Source organism: Rhipicephalus sanguineus, unplaced genomic scaffold (assembly GCF_013339695.2).
Source record: "Rhipicephalus sanguineus isolate Rsan-2018 unplaced genomic scaffold, BIME_Rsan_1.4 Seq841, whole genome shotgun sequence".
Taxonomy (NCBI): domain Eukaryota; kingdom Metazoa; phylum Arthropoda; class Arachnida; order Ixodida; family Ixodidae; genus Rhipicephalus; species Rhipicephalus sanguineus.
The window spans coordinates 15,347-32,190 of NW_023616112.1; the positions used below are offsets into that span (position 1 = coordinate 15,347).

Consider the following 16,844-nt stretch of genomic DNA (forward strand, 5'->3'; position numbering starts at 1 on the left):
GGCCTACTCATTGCACGCTTCCTCGCTGTCACGTTGTCGTGCCTTTTTCTATTATTTTCATTAGTCTTTCTTCTATACTGTTATTTTTATTATAATGTATGCTTACGTTATCTACAAGGACGGCGCCAGAGCCGTTGTGTCGCACCGACTGGTCAGGGATTTCTCTCCTTCGTCTGAGAAAGATATCTCAAGCGGCAAAAACAAAATGATTTATTGGCGCGAGAAGAAAGAGAACGGAGACGGCGATCTTGAGGATTTCTTTCCTGGGGACGTCATCGAATTGGCGGGTGAGTGGCGTGCAGCATGCTGTATAGTGTGGCTGATCATTACGTCGTGAATTTTTTTTTTCTTTTGTTTACTGTCTCCGTGCCTTTTTCAGTAACATCGGCGCGCAGTAACCGACTGTAGGTACGATTTGTATGGCGCCAGTTGTTTTCGCTGATTTTTTTTTTTTTGTCGTTACGCTAATACCTTATGCATATGTGAAACATTTGACTGTGCCAGAAAAAAAGTCAAGGCGCTTCACGTAACACTCAAAGCTTGCGTATATCTGTGCCCTGTAGAAGTAGGCAAATTGCAGATACATGTATTGTTGTGCCAGTGTGCTCACTGGAGAAAGCGCTGAGATTCCTCGGTTAGCTATTTCTCACATGTGATGATAACTTTTAGATTTCTGAAATCAAGGCTTCGACGGATGGCCGTCTGGTCGGGAAGAATCATTGAATAAAAAGGCAAGAGCGCCGACCACAACATAATAAATAAAATGTAATGACGTTTCGGCACCCAGAAAGGGAGCCTTCTTCACAATGCAAAGGCTCCCTTTCTGGATGCCGAAGCGTCATTACATTTTTATTCTGTTGTCGTCGGCGCTCTTGCCTTTTTATTCAATTTTAGATTTCTGTATAGCAGCTTTGTTTGACCCATTGGGTCGTCGTATGACGCGTTCCTAGATTGCAGCTCAGCTCTAAGTGTGCCTTGTTGCTTAAAGAAAGTTTCCGTAACATGATTATAACGCTCCCTTTGATGCCTTGAATGGTGTCCTGTTTGTCAATTGTGTCACAGTGAGCTATCACTTTGAGTCGCTGCGACATCGATGTAATTAAATGCGTCAAACTTATTAAGTGCATTTATGACCGCATGTTGAAGCTAGGCTGCATTCTAAGCCAAACAGTTCTCTCACTCGACAATGCTATGCATGTTTAGCCAATGAGAGCAGTGGCATTGAATGAGCTGAAGCAGCACGTCGGAAAGAACTTCAGTCTCTCACATTTTTATGCTGTATATGTCTTTGATTGAATAGAACTTCCGCAAGAAATGCGTACAAGAGAGAAAAGTTGTAATACCTTCAGTGAAGAGAGGACTCCTTTTAGCAAGATTATTCAGATACCTTCTTGAAACAGGCTACAGCAACAAGTTCACTGTGATCTAAGTGCATCGCTTATATATCACTGCAGTGCAAAGCTCGTTACACTGTGCTTATAAACATTCATCATTGCAAATAAAGCACAGATGTCTTGACAGAAAGGTATGCATTAGGTGCAACATGTGCAAAAATGTACGCCACTTCATTCTGCGGGCCTCACCCCTTGCCTTTGTCACATTCGCAATTGTTAGCTTGGCAACTAGGTCATAACTAATGAGGCGTTGGTGAGAACCTACTAGGTAGAGTAATAGCCCTTTGGCTTCTTTATGATATCATGTAGTCCACTTTTAGTATCTGTGAATTCTTAAAAGTTGGGATGTCTGTCCTCTGTCCAGCAGTTAGTTGCATTTGTGCGGTTATTCTTGTCCAATAACAGGTCCATAATCTACTATTTTGCTGCATAGCTGGCACTCGCCATTTATTTTAGAAATGCCCATGTTTCTGTGTCAATAAAACTTTGCATGTCTTAATTATGCAGACTTTTTATCACTTGTGCATCAGCATTATTTTATTATTGTGCATTACTTCGCCTGATGCAACTAATATGCCCTTATCACTTTCTCTGAGTAGCCTCACTGTGGTATTGTTGTTACAGAATCAAAGCAAGAACTTGCACGGAAAGTGCAGAAACGCCGTCTACGCTGGCCGGATCATGTATTTGATGATGTCGTTGGGGTTGCCCCTTGTAAGGTAACTAAATTATTTCTGTGAAACAGCACTGATGATTTATGCTGAGAAATGTCTATCAATAATTTCGTCATTCTAAGTCTATTAAAGGGGTCGCGCAACACTTTTTGAGCATGGTGAGAAAATGCTGCCAATCTGTAGTCGAAGCTCCTGAGAACATGTGAGCCAGACATTCTAGCTCAGCATGTGACCTGGAACTTGCAATTCATCAAAGTCAGCTTGAAATTGCTTACTCTTCTCTCAAAATTATGCCGTAAACCCAAATGACCATGCCCAAGGTCCTCGGTCATTGGCTGATTTTAGTATCATTAATGGCATAGGGACAACGGCCACTGTGGGATGCCAAGGCATGCTTGCTCACTCCCTGGCGATCCCACTAAAAGTAAGCCACATGTTTGGGGGGGGGAGAGAGAGAGAGATAGAGAAAGAAAAAGTGCTCGAGGTTATGATGCGCGCTGACGAACGGGTGTACCTTTTTCCATTCTTGTAATCACCCTCCCCCCACTGTCCCACTGTGACGTCATTTCCCTTGTGTAAATAATGACAGATATATTGAACATGGGAGCCGTGTTATTTCAGATGTCAATGCTAGCTGACATTTTCTTCAAGCTCCCTCCTCTCTAGCAGCTCGAAACCATGCTGCTGCCAGTGCTGACCTCGTATAAAACTGCAGTGCACATGTTGCGACGGAAATTGAGTACATTCACATCCACGCCATGCAAATATTTCTCAAAGCGCCAGTCACCGCGAACATACAGAACGTTCTCTTTCGAAGAAGATAAGATTTTTTGATGGCTGCCATCTACGACGAGCAAATCGCCACGTGGTAATCTAACAGAATCATATATTATAGGCAGTGACCCTTCCTTTTAAAAGCTGTCACTTTAGAAAATAGCAATTCGCAGGAACTTCTGTCGAAGGAATGCAGACACACGCAGCGCTGCTATGCAGAAAGATCCCGCCGGTGGAACTTTCTTGCCAACCCGCACCTGCTCCGAGGGAGGGGATGGTGGGCGGCGTGCTCACAGTGACGTCACACTGTTTGCTAACAAGGAGAGGTCTTTTACCATGCTACTATTATATGTACATTGGAATGCAGATATATTGAATCAGAAGGGGATTGCTAAAAAAAAAAGTATATATATGTAATTCGTTACAAGACACTTGAAATATTACAAGTGCTCTATATGCACAATTATTGATTATATGGCGGTTCTACTTATTATGTGCTAAAGAATGAAAGAACGTTTTCAGCAAATTCATTATCAGTGGTAATGAAAGAATCTGTGCATGTCAAGGCAGTACTCTGCAGCCATGCAAAGTCTTCATGCAGTGTTATTTGCAGGAAGAACTAAGCAATAAAGAAAGAAAGAAAAGGAAGGAGGTGGCCAAACTAAAAGAAATGATGGCCATGACAACGAATTGGCCTGAAGATGATGAAGATGGGGATGAGCCAGAAAAAGATAAGAAGTACGCTCGATTAGAGCAGGAGATTATTTCTCTCCGAAAGAAGTTAGCGGAAGAGAGAAAGAGAAATCGGGGCCTACAAGACATTGTGATCAAAGGAATGGGTAAGCATTGTATGTTGGGTTCGTACAGGTCCTTGAAAACCTTGAAAATGTTTGACTTTGAAAAGTGCATTTTCAATACCCTTGTTTGGATAGATGGATGGATGAATAACTTTATTCATCCTTCCATCCATCTATCCATCGAGGACTTTCAAGCCCCTTGAACGTCCTGTCATTGTATTGTGTCCTTGAAAATGCCTTGAACTTCGGGACCATGGCTGTTTAAAATCCACAGTACGACCTGCTTTCTGTTGTAGATTAGCATCGATGCAGCAAACTGTCCATTTCGGAAACAATACACCATGCAAGATTGCATATATTCTGCTTGTTCATGCTCTGTCCTATTGTCCATTTCACTCCTCAACCGTCATGTCACCTCAGCTCGCTTTCTCTCTCTCTCTCTACTTGTCTCTTAATGAGTTCACTCTTGCCTCCTGCATTTATGCTGCTTTTTTCCCGGTCAAGTGAGTAGTGCATGTGGTTAGTACGCTTTTAGAATGCCAAGACTTGCTAATACTAGAAAAGTCTTAGCACCTGTCCTGAACTGTTGTGTGTTGGGCGCTGCTTACGATGACATCAACATTGGACTTTTCTATGGTGTAGTAATAGTTAAATCTTGTTCAAATGCAACCAAATTTTTCGTTGTTCCCAATTTAAGGAAAAAATTAACATCCTCTGGCAGGTACTCAACAGGTTCAAATTGACTTGGAACTAAAGTCGATTAAAAGAAGTTTTTATGAAGGAAATTAATTAAAAGAAGTACTGAAATTTTCTTTTTTTTTTTTTTCGAGATGGCTTTTTTTCTTGAAGTGCAGGTACTAATGCTATTGTGTTAAAACATCTGTCACCCATAGTCACTAGCCTGGTTTTGTTTTCGCAAGGCTACATTCGACCGACATGCATGAAATAGTTGACTCAACAGTCTTGTTCTTACGTAGCAGGTAGTATTACAGGTGGCAGTGATTTATTGTTCTTGTCAATGCTCTCACCGGAACATTGCTGTCTGCTTTCGTTTTTCATGAGTTATGTCACTTGTCTCCACGCAACTTTTTCGTTATCCCTGCTTGCATAATCGCTGCATTCATTCTGCTCATGGTTGCATTTCGGCTGCATGTCATATTTCATGTTACTGTCTACCTGGCCTGCTTCACCTGGGCCAAATATGTGAGGCTTAATGTTCGGTGCACAAGAACAAGCTTTTCACACAAGCACGCATGGGTTAGCGAAAAAAAACAATGTCGTGGAAGATTTAAAGTACCTCGATGTTACAATTTCAGGTGTTGATTTTACAAACCATCTGATTTAGCAAAGTGATTTATTTGTGATGATTTTGAGTTTTGACTGGATATGTATAAGTGCGATAAATTTAGTCAGAATTCGAAACATTGTAATAATACAAAAAATTCCTTGTTTGGATGCAGTTTAATTCATGGGATGAAACAGCCTTGAAATTCCTTGACTATCTTTGGATTTCCTACTTTGAAATCTGTGTGAACCCTGCTGTATGTGTGTGAATGATATTGTGTTTTCATTTACCACCTATCCATGCAGAAAAATTGCTGCAGAAAGCATGCTGCAACCATAGCTGCACCAATCAGCAGCAGAAGGTATGTGCACATTAGTTATTTCGAAATGGTGTTCAAGTTCATTGAAAAGTGCATGAGGTATGTGTTGAGCTGGTTGGACAGGGCATTCATTGTGTGAGGAAGCAGCTTACTAGGGCTACAGGAAAGTGGGTGTTCAAGGGCACTTTATTTAAAGTGTGCTTGCTCACCCACTGATTTCCATTTCATTGCAAGAAAACTTGTTATGGATGAGCCAGGGAACCAGATATTCCACTTTCTTTCTGCAGGATGTGTCCTCATATCTGCTTGAGATTACAGGAGTACTGACTGAAAATTTTCAAGACGAGATAACTAGGGACTAGATTTATGTGAACACGTGCAGTTTCCATGAAACATCAATGAGTAATATAGCCAGGAACATACTTGAATACAGTTTTAAAGTGTGTGATGTGCAACTGCACACAGTTATCCTGAAGTACAAGGAAGCAACTTGTGACATTGCCATCAAATTTATAGGAATGTATACGACCAACCAACTCTGACATCACGAGTTTGGTACCTGCCATGCTTCACGTGTGTTCTCCTCCTCAGTTGTCAACTCTGTGCTTACGTGCACGTGAGGCTGCACATAAAGAGTGCATTACTGCCTTGCGTGTTAAAAGGCCCTGCAACGCTTTTTCGTCTGCTGCGCTGAAGTGCATGTAGTGCTGAATACTGAGATGAATGCAAAAATAATTATTGAAATAGGTGCACGGTAACGGAAATTATTAACCTTTAAACTTCAAAACCTCAGCAGACGATGAGAAAAGACGTTCTTTTTCACATTTCACTCTCCCACCAACGTCAACAACTGGTTTCAATCACCGCGCGTTTCTTAGTGACTTACTGGAAGAATCGCCTCGTGGTGGCCATTGTGCAGCGCTCCTAGCGTCAGTTTGTAATTGTTTTCAAGTTTTCATATTAAAAAAAACCAAATTCTTGTGTTTTTGAGGAAGCATAAAGCATATTTTTATCATTTTCAGTGCACAAGTATGTGGCCTATTTGCGACATTAGAATATTTGGAGACTTATCGTGTCAAACCAATCAAAATGCACGGTCAATTTTGTCACTCCCACGTAATGAAGCGTCACTTCTAATCACAAAAATAGCTGCTCTGTGTCGCTGTATTCCAAAAACAAAGTTTCTTTATTGAAATAAAATTATAACTGCATTGTTTTTGAGGTTGCCACTCGTGCAACGGTGGTGCATTCCACAGTTCGAGAAGAAGGGGTGAAAACTACATGCTTAATTTGAGTCACAGGACCCCTTCAATGTGGCCATCTCGGTTTACAAAGACACCACTCTAGTCCCACACCTCTGCGTGCGCTTTCTGAATCTGTACTACAACTGGGTGCAATAAAATTGTCTATGAAAATAACGGCCCAATTATCAGGCTGTAAACTAACATTTTCAGCCTGATAAATGGGTCGATAGCTGCTTATTTCAACGAAAACAAACAATATGTAAAATTTTGCAGTACTCTTCTAATGGGACAACGGAGAGAAACAGTGAATTGGTTTAGATTGATAAATTGCGCTCTGAGAACTCTAGTGTCATTTACTTCACTACCATAGGTTTGTTACTAAAGGAGAAAATCAAGTTCAAATTTTCATTTTTAAATTTCGTGCCGAAATCTGTGCGTGTGACGTCAAAGATTTCAAAGTGTATTCATCGTATTTTGGCGCCACTGGCTCAACGAAATTTCCTCAGACTTAATATGTTCAGTCTGTGCCACCCTCAGATGACAATGTACTGAGATTTCACCAATTAGGAACTACGTAGACCCTAGTAGGCGCCGTCAACATTTGTGACGTCACAGCAAACGGTTTGGAAACTTCAAGGTGGCATCGCCACCTGCATTTTCTTTTTGCGGGTTTTCTCGCTTATTAAGTGTCTTCTTGCTGCAAGCGTGGTGTTTTTGGTATCGTCGAAGGCTACTTTACTAATGTGAGAAAAGTCATCTTGCTCTTTAGTGTCCCTTTAAACTTGCAATGTCTGATTACAGGTACCAGAGCCAGGTGCACAGGGGTTTTGTGAGCTACTGGAGCAGGACTGGCACGCTGAAGATGTGGGAGATGACCTGACCGACAGCCTTCAAGATACGGTATGCATCACTGGTCTTCAGTAGTGAACTTATTCTGGAGCAGTGTTAGTGGATAATTATGTCCACAGAGTAGGAGTACTTATTTTTATTAGATTTCATGCGACTATGACATTTGCACTGGGGTTTTTGAGCGACAGTCTTCCTGCCGTTGTGCTAATATGCCATCGCTGCAGGCACTGGCAAATTCAGTGTTAGTTGCACACGACGAGTTGTGCAGGAATATGGCCCTTTGAACAGGCATCGTGTCAGGACATAGCTGAGTTTTAACAAAAGAAAAAAAAAAAACAGGATAAGCGCAGACTCAACTAAACTTAATAACTGAAGATATGCAACACATATACACCCCAAACGCACAACAAGGAAAAAAGTTTTCGAGCACCATGATCACAAGAAATTACATTTCTTTATAGTACCTGTCACTAGATTTTGCTTCATACATGTGTTTGATACTTATTTTTGTTCTGTCCCCTTGTTTATCTTGTTTCATGTTCTTTTCATTCATCATGCAAGTATGCCAACTTGCTCAACTCTCCCATCTTCCAGAGAAAAATAATATAAATGGCTGTGAATTAGTCTTATTCACCATCCTTGTCGAATAGTTTACTTATTACCTTTTCGTCTATAGTTATGAGGAAATACTGCTGGTGTAAATGACGTGCTGCATCATAAACCATTACTGTCGTTATGTTTATTTTGAAACGAGGGGCAGGCACAAAATGAATTGCGCTACATTGCTGGCCAGAGCTGGTGCTGTTTGTTTAATACTGCTCATTAAACGTTAGTACTGACCAAGTATGCATATTTTCTTTTTGTTGTCAGCCTCTTTGGTTATATGATGTTTGCAATAACACATCTTATTTCCGTCTCCCATGAAATACATATCGCAAAGATTTCAGTATACGTGGCTCTTATAATTCCACACTACATCAGCAGTACTGAAATGTCGAAACCTTGTAGCAAAGTTTACAATACAATGAAGGCATCTTTGACACATAGTACTTTGTTCTTAGATGTTGAAATTTATGTGTATTGCATCATTTTAAGTGCTACCATCTCCAATATTTACTGCAATAAAGGCACCACGTGCTGCAACACCAGTGCCACCACCAGCACCAGTAGCAGCAGCAGTAGCAGCACCAACACCACCGCCACCACCAGCACCAGTAGCAGCACCAACACCACCGCCACCACAACCAGCTGTGCTGCTGACACCACCACCGCCAGCTCTGACACCAGTGGCACCACGTGCAGCAATGCCACTGGTTGCACAGCCAGCAGTAGGAGACAGACCAGGAAATACTGCAGCTCAGTGCAGCTCTGAAGCAGAGACTACCCAGGTAAGGTTCTCTGTGAAGCATTCATAGATGCCTAGTATATGCCACGCACCACTCGTAACATAATCACTTATAAAGGTGGACTTACTGTAATGTTTTTTGCTCCTGTTTACCCTTGCATGAAACTCTTTGTGTACAAATGCTAAGTACTGTGCAGGTGCACTGGCAGTACAGTCGCCGACCGTTTATTTGGACTCGGTGGGAATGGCTGTAAAGTTTGAATAATTGAGTGTAAAAAAAAGGGGGGGGGGGTTCCCTACAAAAACAGCACCTTTATTGGCCCAGTGGCTGAAAAAACTAATCAATCCTAGTCTGTACATGCATGTCTATGCACCACCAAGTCTGCATGTATTTCAACCAATGTTTGGCCGAATAAACGATTGGCGACTGCATACCTGTTACAGAATTTTGCAAGCAAGTTAGCAGTGAGTTCCCGTAACTGGTGCTCTGGCCAAGGCGAAAATGGTCATCACATCGCATGCTGCATAGACCTCCTGAAGAAAGGTGAAGGGCGCAACCCACGTATATGAAAAAAAAAAAAGGGGGGGCAGGATGATGCTGTATCCTGTAGCCTTCCTTTTTTTCATCTACGTGTGTTGCGTCCTTCACCTTTGTTCAGAATGAACCAACTAGCCCAACAACATGTTCTAGTGACCTTCACCTCAAGTTTTTTTATCCTTCCAGTGTCTTCCTCATGTTAGCACAATGATAATGATATGATTGTACACTTCCTGCTTTAGGGACAGCAGCAATACTAACAATGCATTTAGTCATGTCCCTGTATACAAGCATTTTAATGATACAGCAACTACTGACAAGAATAACTTTGTTTGCCATGTGCTCCATGCTGGCCCTGTGTGCACAAACTTTAAAGCGGTTGGGACATCAAGTCATCTTCCAAGAAGGCACACATGGTTTTGCTCACTGAGTGTCACGTACATAGTACTGTAAAAACCCACAGGTCGGACGTGCATAAAGTCGGAGGTGCATTTCGGGGACAGCTAACGCAAGAAACTTGTTGCAAATTTGTGACCGCTAGCGCCTTGCCATCTGCATCACTAATCATTAACGATACAATGTTTTGGAAATTAAAACAAAAAGGGGCAAAACACGTAATTCTCTGTTGATTATTACTTTTAACAGGAAAAGAAAAAATCACTGAATGCTTGGCTGGTTGAAAGCCTTGTTTTTGGATAACCATGCTGAGCACTGCAATGCTTATCGGCAATGATGACTAGTAAATTCAGTTCTGCTACAAGCACGCTCAATGACCTAATACGTCCAAGCCAAAATGCACCATGTAGGTCACCTACATAATTCAGAAAATTGTTACTAGCTGCCAGGAACAGTCAACAACAATACATCTTAGTCCTTGTTTGAATTTTCAGAATTAGGTCCATAGTCACCTGCAGCTATGTGCAGCTATGGAACTACATGTACTGATGTGTACTGGCATGGGTTGCATCACGTGCTACCTGTTGATGCAGTACAAAAGCATTCCTCTGAACTGAGAAGCAGGAGAATTATGTGGAAAGAAAAATTAATATGCAGTAGCACATGTGTAGTGTGACCAGAGGTGCAAAGGTTAAATGAGGGAACTACTCAAGGTCTGAAGGTTGCTTCTGACGTGGTCTGGGTGCCTCGTGCTGAGTGATAATGACACTACATTTACGGTTAAGTTTTGGAATGAGGAATTTCCAGGTTGTCATAGAAATTACATCCAACTTTATGTTCATTTGTCAAAAATATTTTTGACAATTGAGAAGTCAAGATTTGTAAACATTCATATGAACTTGCATTAAGACATTTAACAAAAATTGCTTTCATAATCCATGAATGATCTGCATTAAGTCAATATTTATTCTTTTATGCAGAGAAACCTTGGGAATGGCGTTACAGTCTCACAGGAAAAGTGGCGCTACCTGATGGCCCAGCCCAAAGATTCCCTTTTTGTGAGGGAAGCAGCGAAGGCAATATGGGGGATCCAGAACCTGTACAACAGGAGTATCACGGGCACCCCATGTCGCCGTTTCCTTCACAAGGAGGCGGCTGGGCCATCAAGCGTCGAAAAACAAGCGCTGACGCCTAGGAAGCTGGATGCCCTGAGGAGTAAGCCTTTTTTTTTGTATTACTGGTAACTGTTAGCTCTGCTTATGGTACCCAGTGCATTAGAAGCGCCTGAGCAAAATGTATTATCTCTTCTTTATAGGAGTATCGCAATTTTTGTACAGTTTGATGTGATCTTTACAAACAGTAAAATGAGCAATGTACCAACCATGCACCTCACTTCAAACATTTAACATAATGTTCAGTGATTTCTCTGAAAAAATAATTGGGTAGCTGTGAAATATTAATGTAGAAAATCTCATCGGTCTGTCAGAACTCATTTGTGATTTTGCAATAATCCTACTAAAAACAACGACAGGAGTTAACCGTATAAACCGGACTATAGGTCGAGTGGGAATATAGGTCGACCCCCCAAGTTTAGGTGACCTAAAATGAAAAAAAAAAAAAAACAACCCAAAATTGTTGAAACACATTTATTTGCGAATCGGCGCACCGCCCACCCATCGTCGGAGCTCCCCTCAACCACCATCACAGCTGTTCCTATTCGTCAGACGAAGCATCACTGTCTTCTGAAGATGAGAGTTTGTCGCTGGCCACCTCCCACAGTGCGTCGTCTTCCGTGCCATCCAGTGAGTTGCTGATGCAACATTTCTTAAAGGCATTTTCTACCACGGAATCTGGCAAGGAGCGCCAGGCGGAAAGCACCCATCCGCAGACGGTCGCGAGTGGAGGCCTCTTTAGGTGGCCCGTCGGCGTCTTCGGATTGTCGCCGGACATCCACTCCTGGTACTCCAGCTGCACTCGGTCTTTGAACGGCTTGTTCAACACAACGTCAAGCGGCTGGAGGGTGGACGTCATACCACCTGGTATCACGACGAGGTCTGTTTTTCCATCGCCGAGTGCACGTTTCACAGCGTCTGTCAGGTGACCACGAAACGCATCCAACACAAGCATGCTGCGAGGACGCAGCAGTGCACCTGGCCGACGGTTCCAGACTACTCGTAACCATTCGAGCATCATGGCCTCGTCCATGTATCCTTTTGGGTTGACGCGCACGATAACACCGGGTGGGAACACTTCCTTCGGCATTGTTTTTCGTTTGAAAATGACGAAGGGTGGCAGCTTTCTACCGTCTGCTGCGCAAGCTAGCATGACGGTGAAGCGCGAGTGCTGGTTGCCAGTGGACAATAGCTTCACATCCTTGGCGCCGCGCTGCGTGATCGTCGTCGACGAAGGCATGTCAAACCACATGGGGATCTCATCGGCGTTGCCGATTTGCCCCATCATGAAGTTATTCTGCTCCCGAAGCCGGTTCATGAAGCGCTGGAAGTTCATAAGCTTGTCCTCGAACTCCTCCGGCAACTTTTGATAGATGGATGTGCGCTGGCGGAGAGAAAATCCCTTGCGTCTCATGAATCGACGCACCCACGAGTTTGGTGCACGGAACTCTTCTTTCGTGAGCCCAGCTTCTCGAGCCAGCTCCACGGCTTTGTTGCGAATGGTATCCACGGTCACTGGCAGCGAGCACGCACGAACTTCCATCACAAAGTCCGCGAGCGTATCTTCCAGCTGCAGATGAACCGCACTTCGTCCACGAAACAACGTTTTCCGAGGGTTGCACTTATGCAGCTTCCGTTTCTGCGCTCTCCAGTAGCGCACGCTTTTTTCTGAAACACCAAAGTGGCGCTGAGCGACCATGTTGCTGTTCGCTTCGGCGAACTCAACAACATTTAGCTTAAACGCAGCCGAGAACTGCCTCCTCGTGCTGCTACTCATATTCGACGAACGAAAAGAAAATAACACTAATAATCAAACGCGTGCTATAGGATTTGGATGTGGATACAGCCGTGTGTGGCTTTTCAAACACATGTTGCCAGACGGCAATGCACTGTCGGCTAAACACCGCTATATAAGACGAGGGGTTACTATAGCTCGTTTTATTGAAAAAATCTCGACTTATATTCCGGTTTATACAGTAACTAAATCTTGAAGCAGTATATGTAGTCGAAGACTGAAATATGTTGCGATCGATCACGCCTGGCGTATGAACGACTGACAGTGCTAACACAAAGCACATATTTCTAGGCTTATTGGCTAGGCTTGGCCTCTGATTTGGTGTTGTAGTCTGATATGGCTAAATCCAATATAAAACAAACGTTATGTGCAGCCAACAAAAGCATGGCATTTGATATTGTCCATTGCCGCTTATGAGCCAGGGCTTTTCCTGGCAATACTTTAGTTTTAGTTAGTATTCAGGAAATATTTAATTCAAGGTTTTACGTAACGAGATTTCACTAGATTTACTATCCCGTTCAATTTAGTAAGAAACGCCTAGTTCTTTTCCACGAGATAAGCATGCCATTTACATTTTCTTGCACGCAATGGAGCTCATTCATGCCCTTTCCTTTGCTATTAACATATATAAAAAAAAAACAATATGTGCATTTCTTTTTCAGCGTCATTCTGTATGTTTTATTTTTTTGCATGTGAACTAAGCTGCCTAAATGAGCTTCTGACGTCATATGTGTTTATGATTTATGTATTCAGATGCGTATGAAGAACACCTGAAGGCGCATGCCAGCAACCTGCCGGACACTCAGCGTCGCCGCAACATGAACCGGCATTTGGCGGATTTGCTGAAGGTGCTCAAGAAATGAGTGCAGCTTAAAGGCGGGAATTTTACTTCATTATAAAGTTTTCATTTTTAAATTGTTGTTGCATTTTGTTTTGCACCATCTTTTTGTGGGTGAGAGATCACTCGAGAAGTGGTGGTGCAAGGTCACCTTATTTGAACAGTCAACATTCAGGTATGCAAATTGACACAGCTAGAACGCACAGAAAATAAAACAAGTTTTAGTCCTTGCAGCAGGGTTGCTATTGAAGTGCATGCAAATGCTTAAATTCCTTGTGCAAGGACTAATTTTGTTTACTTCTAACAAAAGCTAAATTTTATGCTGTCCTATGCGGAGAGAGTTTTAGCTGGTGTTTTTTCTATTACATAAAACCCTGCATTATTTCGTTGCAGTATGACTGCAGCTTATGATGTCCAGCATATTAATTCAGTAGCTTCTTAACACATTTGTTTCTTCTAAAAGCCTTTGTTTGCTCATCAAGGCTGTGTCTAGATACCAATCATATTTCACCTTCATGCAACATTAAGAAAGAAATATTCACACGATTTCTACACAGTACAGCTTTACAAACAACATGAATGGCCAATTGCCTCTTATGTTTCTTTCCACGAGATCTAGGACGTCCATCTGATTTTCGCATAATGCGGCAGATAGCTGCATGATTTCCGCATTATGCGGCTTTCCGTAAGCTGCTGTTGTCCGCATATTTCCGCACGATATGGCACTTTCCATAAGCTGGGGATGTCCGCATCTTTCCGCACGATATGGCACTTTCCATAAGCTGGGGATGTCCGCATCTTTCCGCACGATAAGGCTTGCCGTAAGATGCGGATTCCGCATCATGCGGCTTTCCGTAGTCCAATAATTCCGTATGTATGGATCCGCATATACGGATCGTTTCAGTAGGGCTACCAAGGAACAGCGACAATACCCTTCGGTAATGCAAACGCAAGAGTGTTAAGAAAATACGGCATCGGCAGCATTAACCCGATGAACGCAAAGAACAAATGTCCGGGTCCAGCATGAATCGAACCCACGAATTCTGCTTGGCAGTCGTGAATGGTAGCTCAGAGCCACGAAAGGTTTTGAAACTGCTTTATAAGAGATGCTATGCAGGCGTCATGACGCTGCTAGATACGAAAATTTATAACCGTAGTGAACATAGCACATGCACTCCCATGATGCAGGCGTCATGTCGGGTTAACGTAAATTGTGACTTCACGGTCGACTACGCTTTCAAAGCAGTATAATAAACATTACATATGCTCTTTTATGACTCAGCTAGCTATATTCAAGCGTTGCTCGACCACGGAAGAATACGTTAACAAATGACATTCACGGCATCGCACCTTAGCGTCCACTTAGTTTCGTAAACCTCGTGTCAGTGCTCTCACGTGAGTGCTCACGTTGCGCCAGGCTATTAGATTCACTTCAAACGCCAGTTTAGTCAACGTCCTTGGTAAGCCGACGGTTTACCGGCTTACCAGGGACGTTGCTACTAATCCATTTGCAAAAACATGTCGATGTTCTGTAACACTTGTCTCAAAGGAAAGAAATTCAGCATAGACAGGTCGCGTGGTTAGAGCATCCATCTCCAATAGAGTAGGTACTGGGTTTGATTCCTAATGACGCCGAGCACCAACCTGTTTCTTAAAGAGGCCATGACAAAGTCACCGACGAAATCGGAGCTTTCAGCGAAATATAGTAGTAGAGGGTCCATTGTGCCTGTACATGTGCGAAAAATGGACTGTAAAGCGGTATTTCAGTGCCAAACAAGTCCTAGAAGTCGCCGCCTATAAACCCCGCCCACCGCCGGCGACGACCATTTTGCCATCGCGTGTGTGACGCGGCGTGCTTTATGGAGTGGAGCCATCGTCTTATGCCTAAGTTTCAGCCGCTGCAAACCGTTCAATTTTCAATGCCGAATTTAAGAAAGCTCTAACAGTTCCATTGCACGTGCAGCTCCGCACAAAACAATACCGTTGGCTGAAATATACACGCTTGCAAAAGAAGCAGCTTGGTACGCCACGGCTCGCGAGTGCACCAGTGTTTTCAGACTCTCGGGCCGCTTGCATGTTTAAAAAAATGCTCGTTATAAACTAAGTTCTCGCACAAATGGGCTCAACTTTCGCCAGCATGTTCGTGAACACCTAAGGATTTTATTTATTTTATTTATTTATTTAACAATACTGCCGATCTCACAAGGAGGTCATTGCAGGGAAGGAGGTCATTGCATACATATGAAACAGAAAAGAAACACGAAGCAATCATTTCTAGCATGCATATTTAACAATACTGCCGATCTCACAAGGAGGTCATTGCATACATATGAAACAGAAAAGAAACACGAAGCAATCATTTCTAGCATGCAAAACAACAGGTAATCAATACATGAGAATCAGTAGTAGCAATGAGCAAGGTGAGGGTACAAATCACTGCAAAACTACGAATTACAACAACTATAATGACAAGGTGTACAATGATGCAATCACGTTATCGATATACAGAGCCTGGATACAAAATACAAGATGACAAAAGAAAAGAAAAAGAACAACAAGGTTCACAAAAATTGCTCAGCGTGTACCTTTGGTTCTACCATTTCTAAGAACACATTCAAAGTCGAAGTGTTGGTAACAGAAGGACTAAGTTGGTTCCAATCTCTGATGGTTTGCGGGAAATATGAATATTTAAAGCAGTTTGAATGAAAAGTGTATTCATTAGGTGTTTGAGAGTGCCGACAACGTGTTAACCTAGAATGACTGAAAGAGATTAGTTTTGATGCATCGATGTTTATGTCTCCGTGAATTAACTGAAACAAAAACTTTAGTCTTGCTATTTTCGCCCGACTTTTTGGCGTTGACAGACCAGCCTTGTGTAATAATTTTGTAGGAGAATCCGTTTGCCTATATTTATTATAAGTGAACCTTACTGCCTTCCTCTGCACCCTTTCGATTCTTGCGATTAGTTCCTTTGTGTACGGAAACCAAGCAATATTGGCGTACTCTAACAACTGGTCTGACAAGCATCTTGTATGCCAGCAGCTTTGTATTTGGGGATGCCAGATGAAGGCGCCTTCTCAAAAAGAAAAGCCGCTTTAGTGCATTTCAGGTCATTTGAGGTACCATTGTTGACATGGGTTTCCCATCGAAGGTCATGCGTTAAAGTGACGCCTAAATATTTATGTTCAAATACGCGAGTAAGAGGTGTGTCATTAATAGTGTACGTGAAATCAGATACTGCTTTCTTTCTAGCTACAGTAAGCGTAACGGATTTCTTAGCATTCAGAGTCATTTGACAATCCTTACACCAAGAAAATAGAGACTCGAGTGCATTAATCAGTACGTGGTGATCATCAGCGGAATTAATTTCACGGTACAAGATACAATCATCAGCGAATAGCCAGATGTTAACATTCAATGTAGA

At 42.5% G+C, this 16,844-nt stretch overlaps 1 protein-coding gene across 1 annotated transcript; it reads left to right on the forward strand.

The window, feature by feature from the left end:
* Positions 1–13: 13 nt before the first annotated feature.
* LOC119378468 (histone-lysine N-methyltransferase 2B) lies at positions 14–13,497 on the forward strand. Its single transcript, XM_037647595.2, has 8 exons — positions 14–287; positions 2,019–2,113; positions 3,456–3,681; positions 5,230–5,285; positions 7,289–7,387; positions 8,464–8,724; positions 10,596–10,830; positions 13,336–13,497. The coding sequence occupies exons 1-8, from the start codon at positions 95–97 to the stop codon at positions 13,443–13,445; spliced, it is 1,275 nt and encodes a 424-aa protein (XP_037503523.1). The 5' UTR covers positions 14–94; the 3' UTR covers positions 13,446–13,497.
* Positions 13,498–16,844: the final 3,347 nt, after the last annotated feature.

What these genes read in the sequence shown, in the direction of transcription:
- LOC119378468 (XM_037647595.2), top strand. Translation starts at nt 95, where the DNA reads ATGTATGCTTACGTTATCTACAAGGACGGCGCCAGAGCCGTTGTGTCG. An exon ending in CATTGTGATCAAAGGAATGG is followed by an intron (nt 3,682 to 5,229) that starts GTAAGCATTGTA and finishes CTATCCATGCAG; the next exon opens with AAAAATTGCTGCAGAAAGCA. An exon ending in GCACCAATCAGCAGCAGAAG is followed by an intron (nt 5,286 to 7,288) that starts GTATGTGCACAT and finishes GTCTGATTACAG; the next exon opens with GTACCAGAGCCAGGTGCACA.